This window comes from Phoca vitulina, unplaced genomic scaffold, assembly GCF_004348235.1.
Source record: "Phoca vitulina isolate PV1807 unplaced genomic scaffold, GSC_HSeal_1.0 scaffold65, whole genome shotgun sequence".
Classification (NCBI taxonomy): domain Eukaryota; kingdom Metazoa; phylum Chordata; class Mammalia; order Carnivora; family Phocidae; genus Phoca; species Phoca vitulina.
Window position 1 is genome coordinate 6,311,399 of NW_022589768.1, and position 18,401 is coordinate 6,329,799.

Genomic DNA, 18,401 nt, shown 5'->3' on the forward strand with positions numbered 1-18,401 from the left:
TAAGCTGGATGACAAGTGTGGCTCAAGTCTTCTATGTCCTTCCTGATATTCCAACTACCAGTTCTCTAGTGATTTCTGAGAGGGGATAAATTGTTTATTTCTCCTTCAGTTCTATCAATTTTTACTTCAAGTATTTTGGTGCTTTGTTGTTAGGTGCATATACAGTTAAAGTTGTTATGTCTACCTGCTGATGAATTAGTCATTATGTAATATTGCTCTTTATTCCTGGTAATAGAATAACATTTTCTATCTACCTAACATTCCACATCAAAGCAGGACAATATGAGTGAGTGCACTTTTACTCTTAAGGCATGCCCAACTTCAAACTGCCTCCCTCCCCACGCCCAGCTTCCCCCCTTGGAGACTCCACAGCAAGGGGAACAGGTTTCTGAGGGTGAGAGTGACTTACCGAGTTACATCACAGAGATTCTGAAAGACCTTCTCCGGGTTTTGGCCGTCAGGACCGCTCACACGCCCCGTCTCCTTGAGCTGCTGCACCTTCTGCAGAGCTACACTCACCGCGTGGCGCATGAACTCACTGCTGGACCTCAGAACAGAAAGGCTCTCTTCGTGACTTTGGGTACTGTCCCTAGAGAGACAGAGGGGGAAAGGGAGAGAGAGAAAGAGAAGAGAGTCCACTACTGCTCCTGGGATCTGGAATTAGGTTTTCTGGGGACTGTTTAGAAGAGCAGGACCCAGTAAGCCCTTAACGACAGCCACTAGGCAGCCGCTATCACTGCCTCAGCTCCCTTTTACAGCCCTCATTCTCAGTGTGATCTCCTTTCCTCCCCTCCCCAATCCCTTTACTTTGATAAGATTTAAATGTCAGTCTTAGTTTCCTATGTTTTTTTATTGCTGTTTTTCCTACTTTTTCAATTCAGGTTTTTCTTTCTTCCCTTTTTATCTGTTACAGTGTTCAAGCTACTTAGGTAGATTTTCCTACAATACCTTATTGCAATCCATTCTTGTCTTCAGTAGTCCATTGTTTCTGAGTTTTCTCTATTAATAATTCAAGGTAGTTCTTTAAAGTGCCTACCTAGGATTATCCAGCTTTCATGTCACGAAACTTACAAACCTCCCGACGTACTTATTATATATATATATTAAGAATTGTGAATCCAAACTAGATAATACTAGTGAACCTGTTACTATCTTTACTGCACAGATGTCTCTAAGTGCTCTGTTATAAACTTACCTGAAAAGAGCAGTGAGAAGATCAGACACAAATTTCATGGACCAAAAACTATCCATTTTGTTGGCCATTTTAGTTTTGCCTTTACCAGCTTTTTCGTTAAGGATGTCAGAGAGTTTCTTGTAACACATAAATAAGTTCAGAACCTCCTCAAACTTGTTCTTACTGTATAAAAGGAAAGAGACCACTAAGGACAAGCATCAGAATATTGTGGTTTAACTTTCACACCCAATAATAAGGAGATCACAATGTTTCTTTAGGTGTTCTATTTTAAACACATTATAAATGAATGAATTTGCATTAACTTCCAGATCACTCTAATCCATCTATGTTATTTTTTTTCTCTCTTATTTATACCAGTCAATGCAGAGCATGAAAGTCCAATACTACCAACCAAACAAAATTTCTCTATTGAAATCAGAACCTCTTGAGTTCAGTGTTTGGGAATTTGTTATAAATGAAAGCCTGCTACCCCTGTGATACATGTTTGGTGTTCTCTGGTAGAAAGAGCACAGTCTGGTCTTAGGCTAGATGTCCACCTAAGAGACAGTGTCACGGCCTGTGGTCTGTCCAGTGCCTAGTGCACTGTTAGAGTTAAGAAACAAAAAACAAAAAAACACAAAATGGAAGTATTCATCAAATTGCAAAGAGTCATAGCAATACCTTACCTAAAATTACTTATGGAGAAATTATATTCTATTAGAACCTCACAAATTCCCATCACAAGAGAAGCACAGATATTATTTTTGATGCCAACACCACTGCTCTGAGAAAAATCTGCCGATTTATCCTAAAAGACACAAGATAAAAATTAATGAGCTATTGGGGTGCCTGGCTGGCTCAATCAGTGGAGCGAGTGACTCTTGATCTCAGGGTTGTGAGTCTGAGCCCCACACTGGGTGTAGAGATTACTTAAAAATGAAATCTTTAAAAAATTAATAAGCTATTAAAAACCTACATCATTCAATACAGCTGAGACTTAGCAATTACCAATTCAAAGTCCTCTAGTTCACTCTTAATCATTCTACTAGTAATAGACTCCAACATATCCTCTAAGTCTTTGTAGAACTCTTCTTCCTCCTCTTCTTCCTGCTGTAGGGGCATCACTCTACTCTTATACCAGGCCAAACAGTGCTGGACACAACACAGCAGATGATCCTGTAGAAGACAATAGTAAACATTTTTGAGTGTTTAAGGGACAACCTATGAGGCTGTTGATAATCAACAAATAATTCTTACCTACAAGGCTAAAATAAGTTATTCATTAGCATCACGAATTAAATCAACCTGAATTAGCAAAACTGGAAAAAATTAATTGAACCAACAAAGGCATTCTTTCCTGACCTTTCCCAAAAACTGGCTTTGTAAGTACCAGACACCTCAGAACGCAACATCAGAATGTGCTACTTCTGCCTTAGTGGCCACACCACGGAGGTTGTGAAGTTAAATTCTGATTCGAGTCCCAGAGGCTGTTTTAAAGATAGGGGCCGGGGCGCCTGGGTGGCTCAGTCGGTTAAGCGTCTGCCTTGGGCTCAGGTCATGATCCAGGGTCCTGGGATCGAGGCCTACACTGGGCTCCCTGCTCAGCAGGGAGTCTGCCTCTCCCTCAGCTCATGCTGCCTCGTATGCTCGCTCTCTGGCAAAAAGAAATAAATAAAATCTTAAAAAAAAAATAAAGAGAGGCTTATGTTGAGGGTATCTATGGGAGACCAACAGAGCATCTCTGTCTCATGTCACAAGAAGGCCCATTTATGAAGGCAGGATCTGACAACTTAAAGACCACTTCCCTCCCCTGTCATGAGCTCTAAGTTACTTGGGATGGTGAAGTTTCAGTTTTTATCCTCTCTTCCTGAGGCTAGAGCACAAGAATACAAAAACAACCTGTCCTAGTTCCCCTGAAGGTTCAAGAATGCCAATTCTAGCTTAGCATAAATCACATACTCCCCTCAGACTAATAAGGCAGGTTCCCTTAGCAGGTTCATCTGCTATTGGGTGACCTCTCTTCCCCATTCCAAAGCCTATTTTAGCATATTATATAGTCAAAGAGCCATAAGTGGGAGACAAAATGCTCCCTGGGGGGAGTGATGGATGCCTTGATTTAGTAAAGTGCTGACATGGAGATATCTTACCAACAGATCCAATGTGATGATGGATCAGAAAAGAAAAGGAGGGAAGATTTAAGAGTAAAGTTTCATTGAGAGTACCAGAAGAGTGCTTTCAGAAAGATATCTCTTCCCAAAGACTGACTCTATCAAGAGGGTTGATGTTTTTACTTAACAGTAAAAATAATGGTTATAGAAGGAATAAAAGACTCACCAGTGGTTCTTGTAGAGAGATCTGATCTCCTTGGTTCAAAATACAGGCTTCTAATTTCAGAGGCGGCAGCACATCAGGTTCTGGCTCATAGAACTGTTTTAACTATATATGATAACGAAAAAAAGATACCACAGCTCAGGAATGCTTTTTACTTCTTTAATTGGTCAAACTAATGGCACCTTTAATGTCTGATATCTTCTAAGACGTATTTCCCAAGTGTCCAAAGAACAACGCGGCAAAATTTGTGTTGCTTGGGCTCGTGCACATCCTTTACCCTTGCTTCAGGCATCATGTTGAGATATTCTTTCTTACTCCATTTCTACTAACTCCCCAAAACACATCATACTCTCTCACACCAATTCCTAAATCTGCATAAGGAATCAGCATTTTTAGTATAGCTTGATAGTTAAGTATAGGCTCCAGAGTCAGAATGGCTGAGTCTAAGTCCCAGTACGACCACCTATATAATAATTTTGGTAAAGGCATCCATGCCTTGGTTCCTCATCTCTGATGAGATTATTATTACTCTAAACAAATAAGGCTGTATAAGGACTGAACATGCTAATACATGTAAAATGCTAAAAAAAAACCCCACTACTTAGAGTAACTCAAGAAACATTAGCTATTATTTTTCTCTTTTTTACCTTTGGAGTCTGCACAAGTTTACTGGTCTACATACTAACCTGAGTTGGGAAGCACTGCTCTATGCTTTCATCACAATTTTTTATGCTTGTTAAGTGTGTGAATGTTGATGAGCTGATTATTACAGTTTGAAGGGTACACTATAGTTAACAGGTTATAAGTTTTATATAGGATCAGGCTTGAGGCCCAATGGAAAGCTTTTAATAAATAGTATAGTACCTTCCAATAATTTCTACACATCTCAAATCTTAACTTCAAATGCAGCTTCTTCAGCAGAACTGTAACAGAGCAATGGCATACAAAAGTGGGGGGAAAGGGAGAGAAAAGAACTTCCATTTTTAGCAAAGTGGTAGACAAGGGGTCTAGAGAAACCCTCCTGGTAGAGAACAATTTAAAAGATGTATTAAAAATTTTAAATAGATAGCTAAGATGATGGGAAAGTAAGAGAAGTCCTCAGACATCTCATTGTATTAGAAAATGTCATAAAGCCTGAATCTAGCAACTACATGAGCAAATGAACTCTGAAACTGGTGTTTCTTCTGCCAGCACCTGCCAATTCTGGAGGACTAGAACTTATAGTTGTAGGGCTCATGGACCTGAAGACAAAGCCTAGGGCCCTCATGGGGTGAAGGCTGAATCGGAGAACTTCACACAAAGCTGGAATTCTCAAAAGGAGATATCCCTTATGGAAAAACAAAACAAAAAACAAAAAAAATAAATCTTCTGTATGGAAAAGGCAAAAAGCCTCCCCTGGGAATTTCTAACCATAAGCTAATCTCCAAATGTAGTTTGGGCTAGAATTCACACCACTTGTGTGGTCTGAAGAATCAAAAGCCAAAAATTTGAAGTTTAGATTAAAGAAACATAGTACATACCTTCCAAGCAAGGGAAGAGAAGGAAGAAGAGAAATAACTAATTTCAAATTTTATACGAACTGGAAAAAGAGGGAACATTTCCCAATCATTTTAACTCATGTTAATAATCATTAAGCTCATATTAAACCAAGAAGTTCAGTATGAGAAATAAAAATTACAGGCCATTCTCTTATAAACATGTATGTAAAAATTCTAAATGAAATATTAGTAAGCTGAATCCAATAATGTACAAAAAAGGTAATATATTGTAATTAATCTGAGTTTATCTTGGGAGGGCAACGCTGGTTTAGAAGATCAAATAATACAATTCACCACAATAACACATTAAAGGAGAAAAATCACATGGTCATTTCAATAGATACAAAAACGCATTTGCTAATATTTAAGACACATTCAAGAGTAAAACAACAGATCTGAGATGGCAGTAGAAAGAATAAGTAAACTTGAAGATAGATTATGAGAAAATATCAAATATGAAGGGTAAAAAGTATTGAAGAAAAATGAATCAAATCTCAAAGATCTGTGGAACAAAATCAGGCATTCCAATATATATATACAACTGAAGTCCCAGAATGAAAGGAGAGGGGGCAGAAAAAATATTTGATGCGATAATGAGTGAACGTTTCTTCAATTTGGTGAAAAGCATCAACTTATAGATCCCATGAAGCTTAATGAACTCAAATAGAAACACACACACAAAAATCACATGTAAACATAAGTCAAACTCTTAAAACCCTAAGACAAGGAGAAAAATCTTCAAAGGAATAAGAGAAAAATGACATAGAAAATACAGAAACCAAAGACACAATAATTGGTTCACTCAGGAATCAGCTCCTTGAGAAACAATGGAAACCAGAAGACACTGGAATGATATACTCAAAGTACCGAAAGAAGAAACTGTCAACTACGAATTCTACTTCCAGTGAAACTGTGCTTCAAAAATGAAGGCAAAACGATGTATCTCTATATAGATGAAAACTGAGAAGTCACTGCTGGCAGACCTGCACAACAGAAATACTAAACAAAAGCTCCTCAGGCTGAACAGAAGTTACTGAAGATGGTAAACCTGAATCCACATGAAGAGCTTTGGCAATGGTAAAAAGTTGGTATGTATAAAAGATTGTGTCTGTACACTTTGTTTTTTCTTAATTTCTATAGAAGACATACATATAACTGTTTAAAACAAAATATAACACCATCTTGCTGGGATTTTAACATAGATAGATGTAACATGTATGACAATAGCATAAAGGCAGGAGGATGGATCAAAGTTCCTATATTTTACTGAAGTATGTCAGTATTAACCTAAATATATAGTAATAAATTAAAGACACACACTGTAATCTCCAGAGCAAAATTAAAAATACAACAAAAGGGGGGAAAAATAAATAAATAAAAATGAATTAAAATACAACAAAAGGGGCACTTGGGTAGCTCAGTGGGTTGAGCGTCTGACTCCTGGTTTCGGCTCAGGTCATGATCTCATGTGTTGTGGGGTGGAGTCCCATGTTGGGCTCCGTGCTCAGCAGGGAGTCTGCTTGAAGATGCTCTCCCCCTGCCCCTCCCCCAACCTGCTTTCTCATGCGCGTGCTCTCTCTAAAGTAAATCTTTAAAAAAAATTTAAAAATATTCAAAGTATAGGTAAAAAGTCAGTAAAACAATTAAATAGCAAAATAGACCTAAACCCAACTGTAACAATAATTACGTTAAATGTGAATTGACTAGACATTCCCATCTAAAGGAGGGGTGTCATATTGGATTAAAAATGCAAGATCCCTGCTTTCACTTCTTTTGGGTATATACCCAAAGAGGAAATGCTGGATCAAATGGTAATTGTGCTTAATTTTTTTTAAAGGACTGCCATACTTTTTTCCACAGCAGCTGTACCATTTTACCTTACCACCATTAATGCACAAGGGTTCCAATTTCTGTATACACACCACCATTTTTCACTTTGGTGGTAGACAGCCTAATGGGTATGAAGTGGTATCTCACTGTGGCTGTGATTTGCTTTTTCCTAATAATTAGTAATGTTGAGCATCTTTTCATGTGTTTATTGGCTATTTGTGTATATACATATTTTGGATGAATGTCTATTCAAGTCCTTTGCCCATTTTTTAATTGGGTTGTTTTTGTTGTTATTGATTTGTAGGAATTCTTTGTATATCCTAGATATTAATCCCTTATTGGATATATGATTTATAAGTATTTTCTCCCACTCTGTGGATTGCCTTTTCACTCTGTAAATAGTGTTCTTTGCACAAAAGTTTTTAATTTTGGTGTTCTTTTGTTACCTGTTCTTCTGGTTAATGTCCAAGAAGTCATTAACAAATCCAATGTCATGAAGCCTTTCCCTTATATTTTAGGAGGTTTATAATTTTAGCTCTTAATGTTTTGGTCTTTGATCCATACTGGGTTAATTTTTGTATACCGTGTAAGGTAAGAATCCAAATTCATTTTCAGAATGTGAACATCCAGTTTTCACAACATCATTTAACATCATTTGCTGAAAAGATTCTCCTTGTTTTTATTTATTTTACTTACTTACTCATTCATTCATTCATTCGAGAGAGAATGAGCCCAAGCAGGGGGAGAGGCAGAGGGAGAGGGAGAAGCAGACTCCCCACTGAGCAGGGAGTCTGACATGGGGCTCGATCCCAGGACCTGGAGATCACAACCTGAGCCTAAGGCAGATGCTTAACCATCTGAGCCACCCAGGTACCCCAAGATTCTCCTTGTTTTTAATCTAGTGCTTTTTACGTGAGGATTTTCATGCTTGGGCTCTTGAGCCAGGAAGATCTGAGTTCAAATCCCAGCTCTGCCACTTCCTACCTATGTGATCTTGGCCAAATTACTTAACCTTTCAGAATCTAAAATGGAGATAATTTTTATTTCACAGGGTTTTGTACGATCAAATGAGATCACCCACCTTATAGTGCCTCATACACACTTGGCCCTCTCTATAATACAGTATGGCATTGTTGTTATTATCAGTACATAATTGCATCCTGAACTCTGTTAGGGAAGTTACCAAGAAGATGTGACCACCAGTTTACCCATGAGCTGGACCTGGGGGATCAGAGGTCCTTACCCTCCCTTCCCCTGTCCTTGGAATGTGGGTTCTGCTTGCCTTCCTGCTCCCAGAGGCTGCTCCAAGGACATAGCCTTGAGATGGTGATGATGCTGAGAACATCTACACAGTATATGTGACTAAGCCCAGTTAAGGCCTCTATTTAACCTTCTATGGATGTGGCAGGTGACTGCACAGGGATGCACTGGTCTTGCTGCTGCCCAAGACAAGCCTCACATATAAGTTCCTTTTGCTTCTTAAAGCTGCTACCTACCAACCTGGAGCAGCCTGCCTCTTTTGCTGGTCCCTCCCTGCCCTCTGAGTATAAGGGCCGATTTCAGATTATACCTGGGAAGCTCTGTGAGGGTTATAAACCAACAAACTCTCAATATATAAAAAGATTCAGGGCGCCTGGGTGGCTCAGTCGTTAAGCGTCTGCCTTCGGCTCAGGTCATGATCCCAGGGTCCTGGGATCGAGCCCCACATCGGGCTCCCTGCTTGGCGGGAAGCCTGCTTCTCTCTCTCCCACTTACCCTGCTTGTGTTCTCTCTCTGGCTGTCTCTCCCTGTCAAATAAATAAATAAAATCTTAAAAAAAAAAAAAAAAAAATATATAAAAAGATTCAAATACCATATAATAAAATATTATTTAGCCATAAAAGGGAATGAAGTACTGATAGATGAAACAACACAGATAAACCATGAAAACATTAAGTGAAAGACATCAGTCACAAAAGACCACATATTGTATGATTCCATTCATATGAAATGTCCACAATAAGCAAATCTATAAACACAGAAAGCAGATTAGTGGTTGCTTAGGGTTAGGTGGGTGGGAGAAGGATGAGAAAATTACGGGGTGGTAGCTAAAGGGTGTGAGGCTTTTTTCTGAGGCGATGAAATGTTCTAAAATTGATTGTGTTGATGGTTGCACAATTCTATGAATACTAAAAACCAATGAGTTGTATACTTTAAATGGGTGAATTGTATAGTATGTAAATTATTTCTCAATAAAGCAATTTAAAAAAAAGATTTAAATAATGTTTAATGAATAAATGTTCAGGGTAAAAGGTTTTATTTATGCCAAATATTCTCCAGTTGAATTCTTCTCCTTGTGATCATCCTATGAAAAATTTCTTAACTTAAAAAATATTTTTTTAAACTGAAAAGTACAGAAAATAACCAATAGACACCCATGGATCTGTAACCCAGATTTAACATGCCCATATTTTGCTACATTTGCTTCAGATCTCTCTTTTCTTCTAGAAGTAAAACAAACAGACACAGCTGCTGATAGCCCTTATACAAATGGTTCTTTAAAATGTCCTTCTGACTTAGGGTGCACACCATTAACTGGGAGGATAACTGTTAAGACGATGGCAATAGGGCGGACAGGTAAGTGGTAATTAAAATAAAACATCAGGACATCATCACATACCCAGACATGTTCACAATGTACCAACCAGTGTACTATTTGGGAATTATTTTATATTTTGAAAAGTTTGGAAAATGTCAATCTCTTCATGCCTTCTTATCTGTTCTTGTATAGCCATAAAATAAAAAACATATATTACCTGTGAAAGTAGAGTATGCATGATTGAATTAGCCAGCTGAGAGTTCCTTCGAAGGACATCATAGAAACCCTAAGAGGAAACAAATAGTAAGCTCTTTAACAGATATACTAGTGATTTGAACAATCATAACTTTGAAACAATACTTTATTTTACCCTATTCTCAATTCTTTGAAAAAGATTGAGACCATATTTGCAGAAGGAGGAACAATTCAGGAAGTTTAGATTATTTGCCTAAAAAGAGATCTCTGATCACTGAGAACTGGATTAATAAACTGACCATAACTGTTACAATTTTTAAACAACAGGTCACTTCAGGCTTTGGAGTCCTTTGCTCTTTTACAGTCAAGAATGTCCCAAGCTTCATTCTTTTCTCTCATCCTTCATTAAGTCTTCTCTTCTAGGACTTTATGTCCACTTAGTTTCCAGTGCTTCAAAAGTGTCTCCTGGCCCTAAGCACCTTAATGTAAATGACTGTGGTATTTCTTCCCATCCCAAATTTCCCAGTCATAGTTTAAAACTACTTAAATGAAAGGGCGCCTGGGTGGCTCAGTCGGTTAAGCATCCGACTCTTGACTTTGGCTCAGGTCATGATCTCAGGGTCGTGAGATCAAGCCCCATGTCAAGCTCTGTGCTGGGCACAGAGCCTGCTTAAGATCCTCTCTCCCTCTGCCCCACCGCCAACCTATTTAAATTAAAATCCTGGGGAGAACTTTCTTTTTGGAACCAGGAAAAGAGATTGTACAGTTCATCTTTGAGAAAAAGCAAATGAGAGTTGACCCCCTAAAATAATTTGTTAAAGAAAAGACACAAAGGAAAATTAGCCCTAATTTTTTATAAATGTATAATGATAAAAGATACTTTGGTCTTGGCACAAAAATCTATAGATGTAATCAAGGAATAACATACAAAACAGAAACAGACTTAGTACACATAAAGAAGGCAATAATATCTGGACAACTGGTTAACCTGGAGAAAAGTTAACTCCTTATATATTACAGCAAGACAAATTTCAGATGGACTAAGCAGCTAAACATAAAAAACAAAATCATAAAAAACCAGAAGACAATATTAGTGAATATTCATTGGAAGGCTATGGACTCTTCACACATAAAAATAGCATACCTTAAAGGAAAAGATAAAAAAAGAACCAAAAATTAGTATTTTTGTAGGTCTAAAAGTATCATCATCATCGCCACCACCACCAAGCAAATGGCAATCTGGCACACACTTGCAATGAATATGACCAAGAATGTTAATATCAATATATAAAAGAGTTTTTACAAACTGATGATGTAACATCTTTAATGAATAAATGAACTCCAATATCCTAACAGATTAGTCTTTGATCCATATCAAGTTAATTTTTAAAATTTGGAGCTAGATAAGGGCAGATTCTTTTTTGCACATGGATGACTGCAGAAAAGAGTCAACACAGTAGGTGTGAGACTGTCATCCTCAGTAAAGCCTGCTTACGAGACTGACCCTTGGTGGGTGGCTGGGAATCTGGCTCGTAAAGTCTCCTACACCGATACAAAGCTTTCCCTAAACGACAGGTTTATTGTGTGTAAACTGTACAATGTGATTTATGCTTAATACCTTGATTTTCTTCTGGGTGTTTGGAATTGTGGCTAACCATCACAAACTACCAATCCTAACTGCCTCAAGTAAGAGTGAACTACACATTCCTTCCATTCTGATTTACCTCGTAAAGCATGAGTCGAACATCAGCCTGCTGGCCTAAGCATCTCCTCAAACTGTCCATGATCTCAAGGCAAAAAGTTTCGTTGGCAACAGAATTGTAACGGCTGTGAACATCCACATGGACCTGAAAGGAGGAGAGGCCAGTTTTATGTATTTTACCAAATTAATTTTCATAAAGGAGGTAAAATGAACCTATGTTCTTGGTCAGAAACTTTGACTTAGCTTTCCTCACATGCCAAAACCCAGGACTGAGGCTGACATTACAATCATCATGAGGCTATGATAAGTGCCACTCTTATTCTGGTTTAGAGTAACAATTTTCAAGCATTTTAAGATTAAATCTTGTCCATCCCTTAAGGTCTTCCTTGACAAAGTCAGCTGCTTAGGAAGGCACACAGATGATTTCATGCCTCTAGAATCCAGGAGTCATAATATACTTGGTTTTACTTAAAAGGCCTAAAGTGCTTCCTTTAAATGTCTTCAGTAGCTAGCAGAATCTAGCTCTTTTTGCTTCCACAAAATCCTGAGAGGTTTAGAGGTGGGTAATTTTTAGTTTAGAAATGGACAAGACAAAGAATAGCCCTTGTTTGATTTACATAATAAATCCAGCAACTGTAGACCAAGACTCGTAATCATTACTACAGGCCTGTCCTCGAGGTAGGTCATACGGAGCCATCGAATCCCCGCTCTACCCGTTGCTGCTTGTATCACTCTGGGCAAGTTATTTAACCTTCCTGGGCCTTAGTCTTCTCATACTTAAGATGGGGATGCTGGTAACAATAAACTGATACCCTGTGCTCCTAATATTTAATCTGTGCCATATGTTATAAACAGAAGTTTTGTATAATTACACTAGAGCAATAAAGGACTCCTGATAAAACTGTCACATTAACTTGTTATTTATAAGTCATATAGTACGTAATTTAAGTTATAAAAACAATTTTATTGCTCCAAAGTCCGGATTACCAAAAAAATTGTGAAAAGTTTTATTTTCTCAGATTACTAGGCTTGATAAAAGTTCATGTGCAAAGTAAATAAACTATTAAAAATGGGGATAATAATAGCATCTAGACTCAGACTGTCAGTCTCAGGATCATTTGTACAACCTGAACAGGAGGAGAAAAGCACAGCTTGCACATCATCAGCTCCTGCACCGATACACGCCATGGTGCCGTGTGCACACCGCTTACCTGGCTGACGCCGATGGGCTGACTGCACTGAGAGGACGACAAGCTGCCCAGAACCTTAAAGTTCTTCAGGAGCAGCAAAAAGCCAGCAACTGCAGATTTTCGGGCATCAAGCTGGCTAGCTCGGGAATAGACAGAGAAGTAGTTAACAAACAGTACTAAGTTCACAGGAATAGGCTTCTGGGTCAGAAAAGTCGTTAGCTCTATACAGGGAAGGAATAAGCCATGAAGCACAGAGCAAAATAAAATGAATTTAAATACTCAAAATAAAGCATCAGCTGTTCCTGGCAGTTAGTGGTAGAGGAATTCAGAAGACGTTTCACTATCTACTCAACCTCCTGACACTATCTATCCTTTCTTCTATGTGGGGAATGAGAACAGGAGTACTGAGAAGCTATCCAACGGGCCAAATGCCTGAAGGACTACTTCCCTTCCTCACAGAGGAGTCTAGTGCTTGGTGCCTTGTAAACCCTCCATTCAGAAAAATGATACACTCATCTCACTGAGGCCCAGACTAATTCATGGAGATGCTACAACATATAAACCTCGGCCTAGCAGACATGCCTCTGGGTAAGCAATAACAAAAAACTGTCAATTCTAGAAGAGGGATAATTACTAGTTGTTCCCCTGGATATCCACGAATGCACTATAAAAAAAAACCAATGTGATATTGAGCATCTCACATTTAAAGTACCAAATGCTTTCTACCCATTACTGGTCTCATAATACTTTTTAGGAGGTAGTCTCATCATCTCTAGCTTATAGACTAAGAAATAAAGGAAGAGAGGTCAGGACGCATTGGCTAAGTCAAAAAAAGCCCTCAGACTGCTTAACAGTTTATGTGGTCTACAGCCACCAGACCACAATTCCGATCGATGTTCACTAGAGTAAGTTTCCTGAATATTTTAATTAAGGTGTTTTTTACTCTTCAGAACTGCTGGCAACTGGCACCGAACTTTGTCCTGAAGATTATTCCAGGGGTGTTAGCAGCGTACCTGAGATCACAAGCTCAAATTCTAGCCCCACCAACCTCCGTTTGACTTTTGGAAAGTCTCTGAGCCAGAGTTTCCTGATCTGTATGGTGAAAACTGTAATAATTCTGTCTTTATATGGTTAATCTAAAAACGGAATGAGAGAAGGAAAGCTGCACGAGGCCTTGCTTGATGGAAGCTGTTCTGTTGGGTCAGACATCTGCATGACCACTGTGAACAGACTACACGAGGAGATGGCAGAGAGGACAGTGAGTAGTGTCAGAAGGCATTACTTGCTAGGGTCTCACGGGATGCTCCATACCTGGCAAACATGGCTTTCCGAAGGACAAGTATCAAGGAGTCTCTCACTGACATGCTGACTTTGAGAAGGGGCTGAAAGACAAAGAATAAGTGGGTAAAAAAAAAACAAAAACAAAAACACAACCCAAATTTATTAGCCTTAGCTCATTTCTACCCAATACTGTTACAATTAGGCTTATAGAGGGAAATCTGGTTCTGTTTTTAAATACATGTTTCAATATTTATTACACTTAGTAATAAGGACAATAGCATCCTTTGAAATACTAAATTGAAACTAATCATTAATGCCTTTAAACCTACTGTCCTCAGTTTTCTAAGGGCTTTTCAATCACTTCACTAACTTGAAAATGAGTCAAAGGAGAGAGAATTGTGACAGGAAGAAGGTGTAAACTTGGAAACAGAGTCTAGCTCAGTGCCCCTGCCCTTTTAATACAAAACTTTATGCTTAAGAATCAAGGGATATAAAATTTCTCAGACATTTATATTTATGAAAAATCACATCAGACTTCCATTAGGCACTTCAACCTTAGTCTTGTCAAATTCCTTTGGAGTCAGAAGACTTACCTGCACTGCCTTCAGCAGCCCTTGTACAGTTTGAAGGGGCAGAAAGGATAAATAGTCAAAAGCTTCTGTGATTTTAGAAGAACAACTCTGAAGAACTAAGGGTGCATACATGATGATATTTGAAAGCAGATCTGAAAAACAGAATCTATAGTGAGTTGCCTCAAACAATAAAGATTTAACAAGTAAAAGGAAAATAAATATGGGAAATGAAATGGTAAAAAGTTTTTTGTTTCTTTTCCGAAGTATACTGCAAAATAAATTTCTACTGATCCTATATACTTTTTCTATGGTCAGTGTAACCAGAATACTTCGAACTTTGTTCTGTGATAATACTAAGACCATAAAAATTAATCTAAAAGAAGGGAAGAAATCCATTTTACTGACAAGTAGCATACATCTTCATATTTCCAAGCTAAAGTAAATCAATAAATGAACTTTTATTATGTGTATACATAGTATAGTCTTAACCATAAAACATGGTCTCTCTTCCTTCAAGAATATTAATTTAGTTAGGAGTCAAGAAAAACACATTCTGAAAGAATGAAAGAGGTAAATAACAGATCAACACCAAATATCTAATAATCCCAAACACAGTTTATTATTCCTAGCAAATGTAACATTCCTTAAATGTTAAAGAGAGAGTCTAAAGAGGAGCTCAAAGGAAGAGGAGATTATCATGAGTTGGTGTGCTTTTGGAGAATAAAGAGAATTTAAGCTGGATTCTGAAAGAAGGCTGACATTCAGATGCACCAAGAACCAGAAAGGCCTACTAGATGTAAAAGGAAAAGTAGGAGACAAAATACATAAAGTAAATACAGGACAAATTCAGAAAACAGTGAGAAATCTGTGAAGCCAGGGTGAAGGATTCAGAAAAATAAGTAAGTGAAGTGAATGTTGAAAAGGCAGGATGGATCAAATTGTCAAGGACTTTAAGGGCCAGGATAAAGAGCTAATTATTTATTAAAGAAGGTATTGGTGACTTCTGAGTCACAGAGAGGTATTTTAGGAATACTTATCTGGTGGCATATGCAGGTTGAGTTGCTGCAGAGAGAAGAGAAAGCAGGGTCATCAGTTGGAAGCTGTGGCGATGGTCTAAGTGCAAGGCTGTAAGACTGCAAGCTAGGCAATGGGTAGGGAAGAAGGGTACAAAATGAAGAAAAAATGAACAGTAAGAGAAAAAAAGAGAGAACTTAGGTATCAAGTATGTTGGAGAAGACAAAAAGGAATTCCAGCTTCTGGAACTTGGAAAGCCAGGCTTTAAATAATAGAAATACAAATAATTGAAAGGGGAATTTGTTTGAAGGACACTGTATTGCATTTGAAATAAAAGGAAAAAGAAAAACCTAACTAGAAATAACCAACAGGAATGGAGGCACTGAACTCAGGAAAGAAGACAGTCTTGACATAAAGATTTGGAAGCCATGTCCACCAAAGTCCACAAAAATAACCGAAGCCATGAAAATAGGCATGACATCTATAAGGAAGAGAACGTATAAAAGCAGTAACAGACTTCTGCTTCCCACCATCATGGAATAATGGTGAATCGATTTATCCTCCCAGTTTATTTCTTTGTTTATTTTTAAATTTTTATTTATTTGTCAGAGGGACAGAGAGGGCGAGTGAGCACAAGCGTGCGGAGTGGCAGGCAGAGGGAGAAGCAGACTCCCCGCTGAGCAAGGAGCCCGATGCGGGATTTGATCCCAGGACCCTGGGATCATGACCTGAGCCAAAGGCAGACGCTTAACTGACTGAGCCTCCCAGGAGACCTGTCCTCCCACTTTAAACAATAATAACGAAAAAGGTCAAATTACACTAAATAATAATTTTCAGATACCAGACAACAAGTAGTACAGGACCATGATCCCTGAGAGAAGGGAAACACAGAGGGTGAGCCTTATGACTGTCCCATCTTACTGCCTGGAGAGTTTCAAGGCAGCAGCAGAGAGGGGAAACTCCGAGTCCAGTGGTTTTCCCAATTTAAAGGGATGGAGATGGGAATTCAGGAAAGCTAAGGTGGCAAGAATTCACAGGGCAGAGTACTAGAAAGGAAAGAGCTATATGGGAAGAAGGCTCTGGAGATGTGCAAGAAGCCCCCTTTGTAGGTCAGCTGTGCTCTGGTAGGTGTATGATTGTAAGGAAGCTACCATAAGCCAAGGAAAGACTCACCAGCAAGGAGCAGGCAGATATATTCTCAGAGGTCACAAAGGACAGGAAATAGTTCACATTCACAAGAACCACAGCGCAGACACCTCATAATATAAAAGGTCCTATACTCAGAAAGATACAAATGTCTAAATATGAAAAATTTACTGGATGAGATTAACAGCAGAGGAAAAGATCACTGCAGAAGAAAAGATTTGGGAGCTAGAAGTTATACCAATACACATTATCTAAAATGAAACAGTTAAAAAAGACTAAAAATGAAAATCTGTGAGCTATGTAACAATGTAAGGCAGCCTACTACATACGTACTGCTGTGGGGCGGGGGTGGGGTGGGGGAAGTGTGTGCTAGTGGGAGGGAGATGAGAGAAAAAAGTTTTTGAAGAAATAATCTCAAAACGTTCCAAACTCGATGAAAACCATAAACCTACAGATCCAAGAAGCTTGACAAACTCCAACCACCAGAAACATGGAGAAAGCTACACTAAAGCACATCATAATTAAATTGCTTAAAACCACTGATAAAATCTGAAAATAAAAAAATTATATAGAGAGGAAAAGGGTATGAACGAAAGCTGACTTTTTATTAGAAATGATGAAAACCAAAAGAACAGTAAAGTAACATTTTTAGAGCACTAAGAGAAAAAAATACCGTCGGGGCAACTGGGTGGCTCAGTCGTTAAACGTCTGCCTTCAGCTCAGGTCATGATCCTAGAGTCCTGGGATTGAGCCCCGCATCGTGCTCTCTGCTCCACGGGAAGCCTGCTTCTCTCTCTCCCACTCCCCCTGCTTGTGTTCCCTGTCTCGCTGTCAAATAGATAAATAAAATCTTAAAAAAAAAAAAAAATCCTGTCAATCTGGAATTCTATACCGAGCAAAAATACCTTTCAAAGAACTAACACTAGAGGTGCCTGGGTGGCTTAGTCGTTAGGCATTGGCCTTCGGCTCAGGTCATGATCCCAGGGTCCTGGGATCGAGCCCTCCATCGGGCTCCCTGCTCCGTGGAAAGCCTGCTTCTCCCTCTCCCACTCCCCCTGCTTCTGTTCCCCTCTCTGTCAAATAAATAAATAAAATATTAAAAAAAAAAATTAAAACAAAAAAATCCAAAAAACTAACACTAAATGAAAACTTTTTGTGACATACAGAAGAATCCAACAATGGCAGATCAAAAGTTAAAGGCAGTCAGACAGAAAATGATACTGGATAAAAATCCGGATCTAGGGGCACCTGGGTCGCTCAGTCGGTTAAGCATCTGCCTTCAGCTTGGATCATGATCTCGGAGTCTCGTGATCAAGGCCTGCATCGGGCTCCCTGCTCAGCGGGGAGCCTGCTTCTCCTTCTGACCCTCACCCTGCTTGTGCTAATAAATAAATAAACTCTTAAAAAAAGAAAGAAAGAAAGAAAGAAAGAAAGAAAGAAAGAAAGAAAGAAAGAAAGAAAGAAAGAGAAAGGAAAGAAATCTAGATCTACACAAAGGAAAAAGCACCAGAGATAGTAAATGCATGGGTAAAAATAAAAGACATTTTCTTATTTTAAAAAATTCTTGAAAAACAATTGACTGTTTAAAGCAAACATAACCATGTAGACATAATTCAATAAATAGAGAAGTAAAATGTATGAGAATAGCACAAATCATAAGAACAGAGGTAAGAAATGGATGTATACTGTTGAGGTACACCACTACTTAAAGGTAAACTATAGTAAGTTAAAGATGTACCATAAACGCTAAAGCAACCCGAAAGAAAATAAAATAGAGGTAGAAGTAATCAAATTAGCAAGATAAAATGGAATTAAGAAAAAATTCAACCCAAATGAAGGCAGAAAAGGAG

General features: G+C 38.4%; 1 protein-coding gene across 2 annotated transcripts in view; it reads right to left on the minus strand.

The window, feature by feature from the left end:
- The window catches only part of FANCI (FA complementation group I), an 80,380-nt gene that overhangs the window by 18,602 nt on the left and 43,377 nt on the right, over positions 1 to 18,401 (minus strand). For both annotated transcript variants that reach the window (XM_032391945.1, XM_032391944.1), the window contains exons 15-24: positions 14,413 to 14,543; positions 13,850 to 13,920; positions 12,560 to 12,674; positions 11,371 to 11,493; positions 9,669 to 9,737; positions 3,509 to 3,610; positions 2,183 to 2,350; positions 1,861 to 1,982; positions 1,196 to 1,357; positions 410 to 589 (exon numbers count right to left, since the gene is read on the minus strand). In XM_032391945.1, the coding sequence (XP_032247836.1) occupies positions 410 to 589; positions 1,196 to 1,357; positions 1,861 to 1,982; positions 2,183 to 2,350; positions 3,509 to 3,610; positions 9,669 to 9,737; positions 11,371 to 11,493; positions 12,560 to 12,674; positions 13,850 to 13,920; positions 14,413 to 14,543 (1,243 nt within the window). The remainder of the gene's footprint in view (positions 1 to 409; positions 590 to 1,195; positions 1,358 to 1,860; positions 1,983 to 2,182; positions 2,351 to 3,508; positions 3,611 to 9,668; positions 9,738 to 11,370; positions 11,494 to 12,559; positions 12,675 to 13,849; positions 13,921 to 14,412; positions 14,544 to 18,401) is intronic.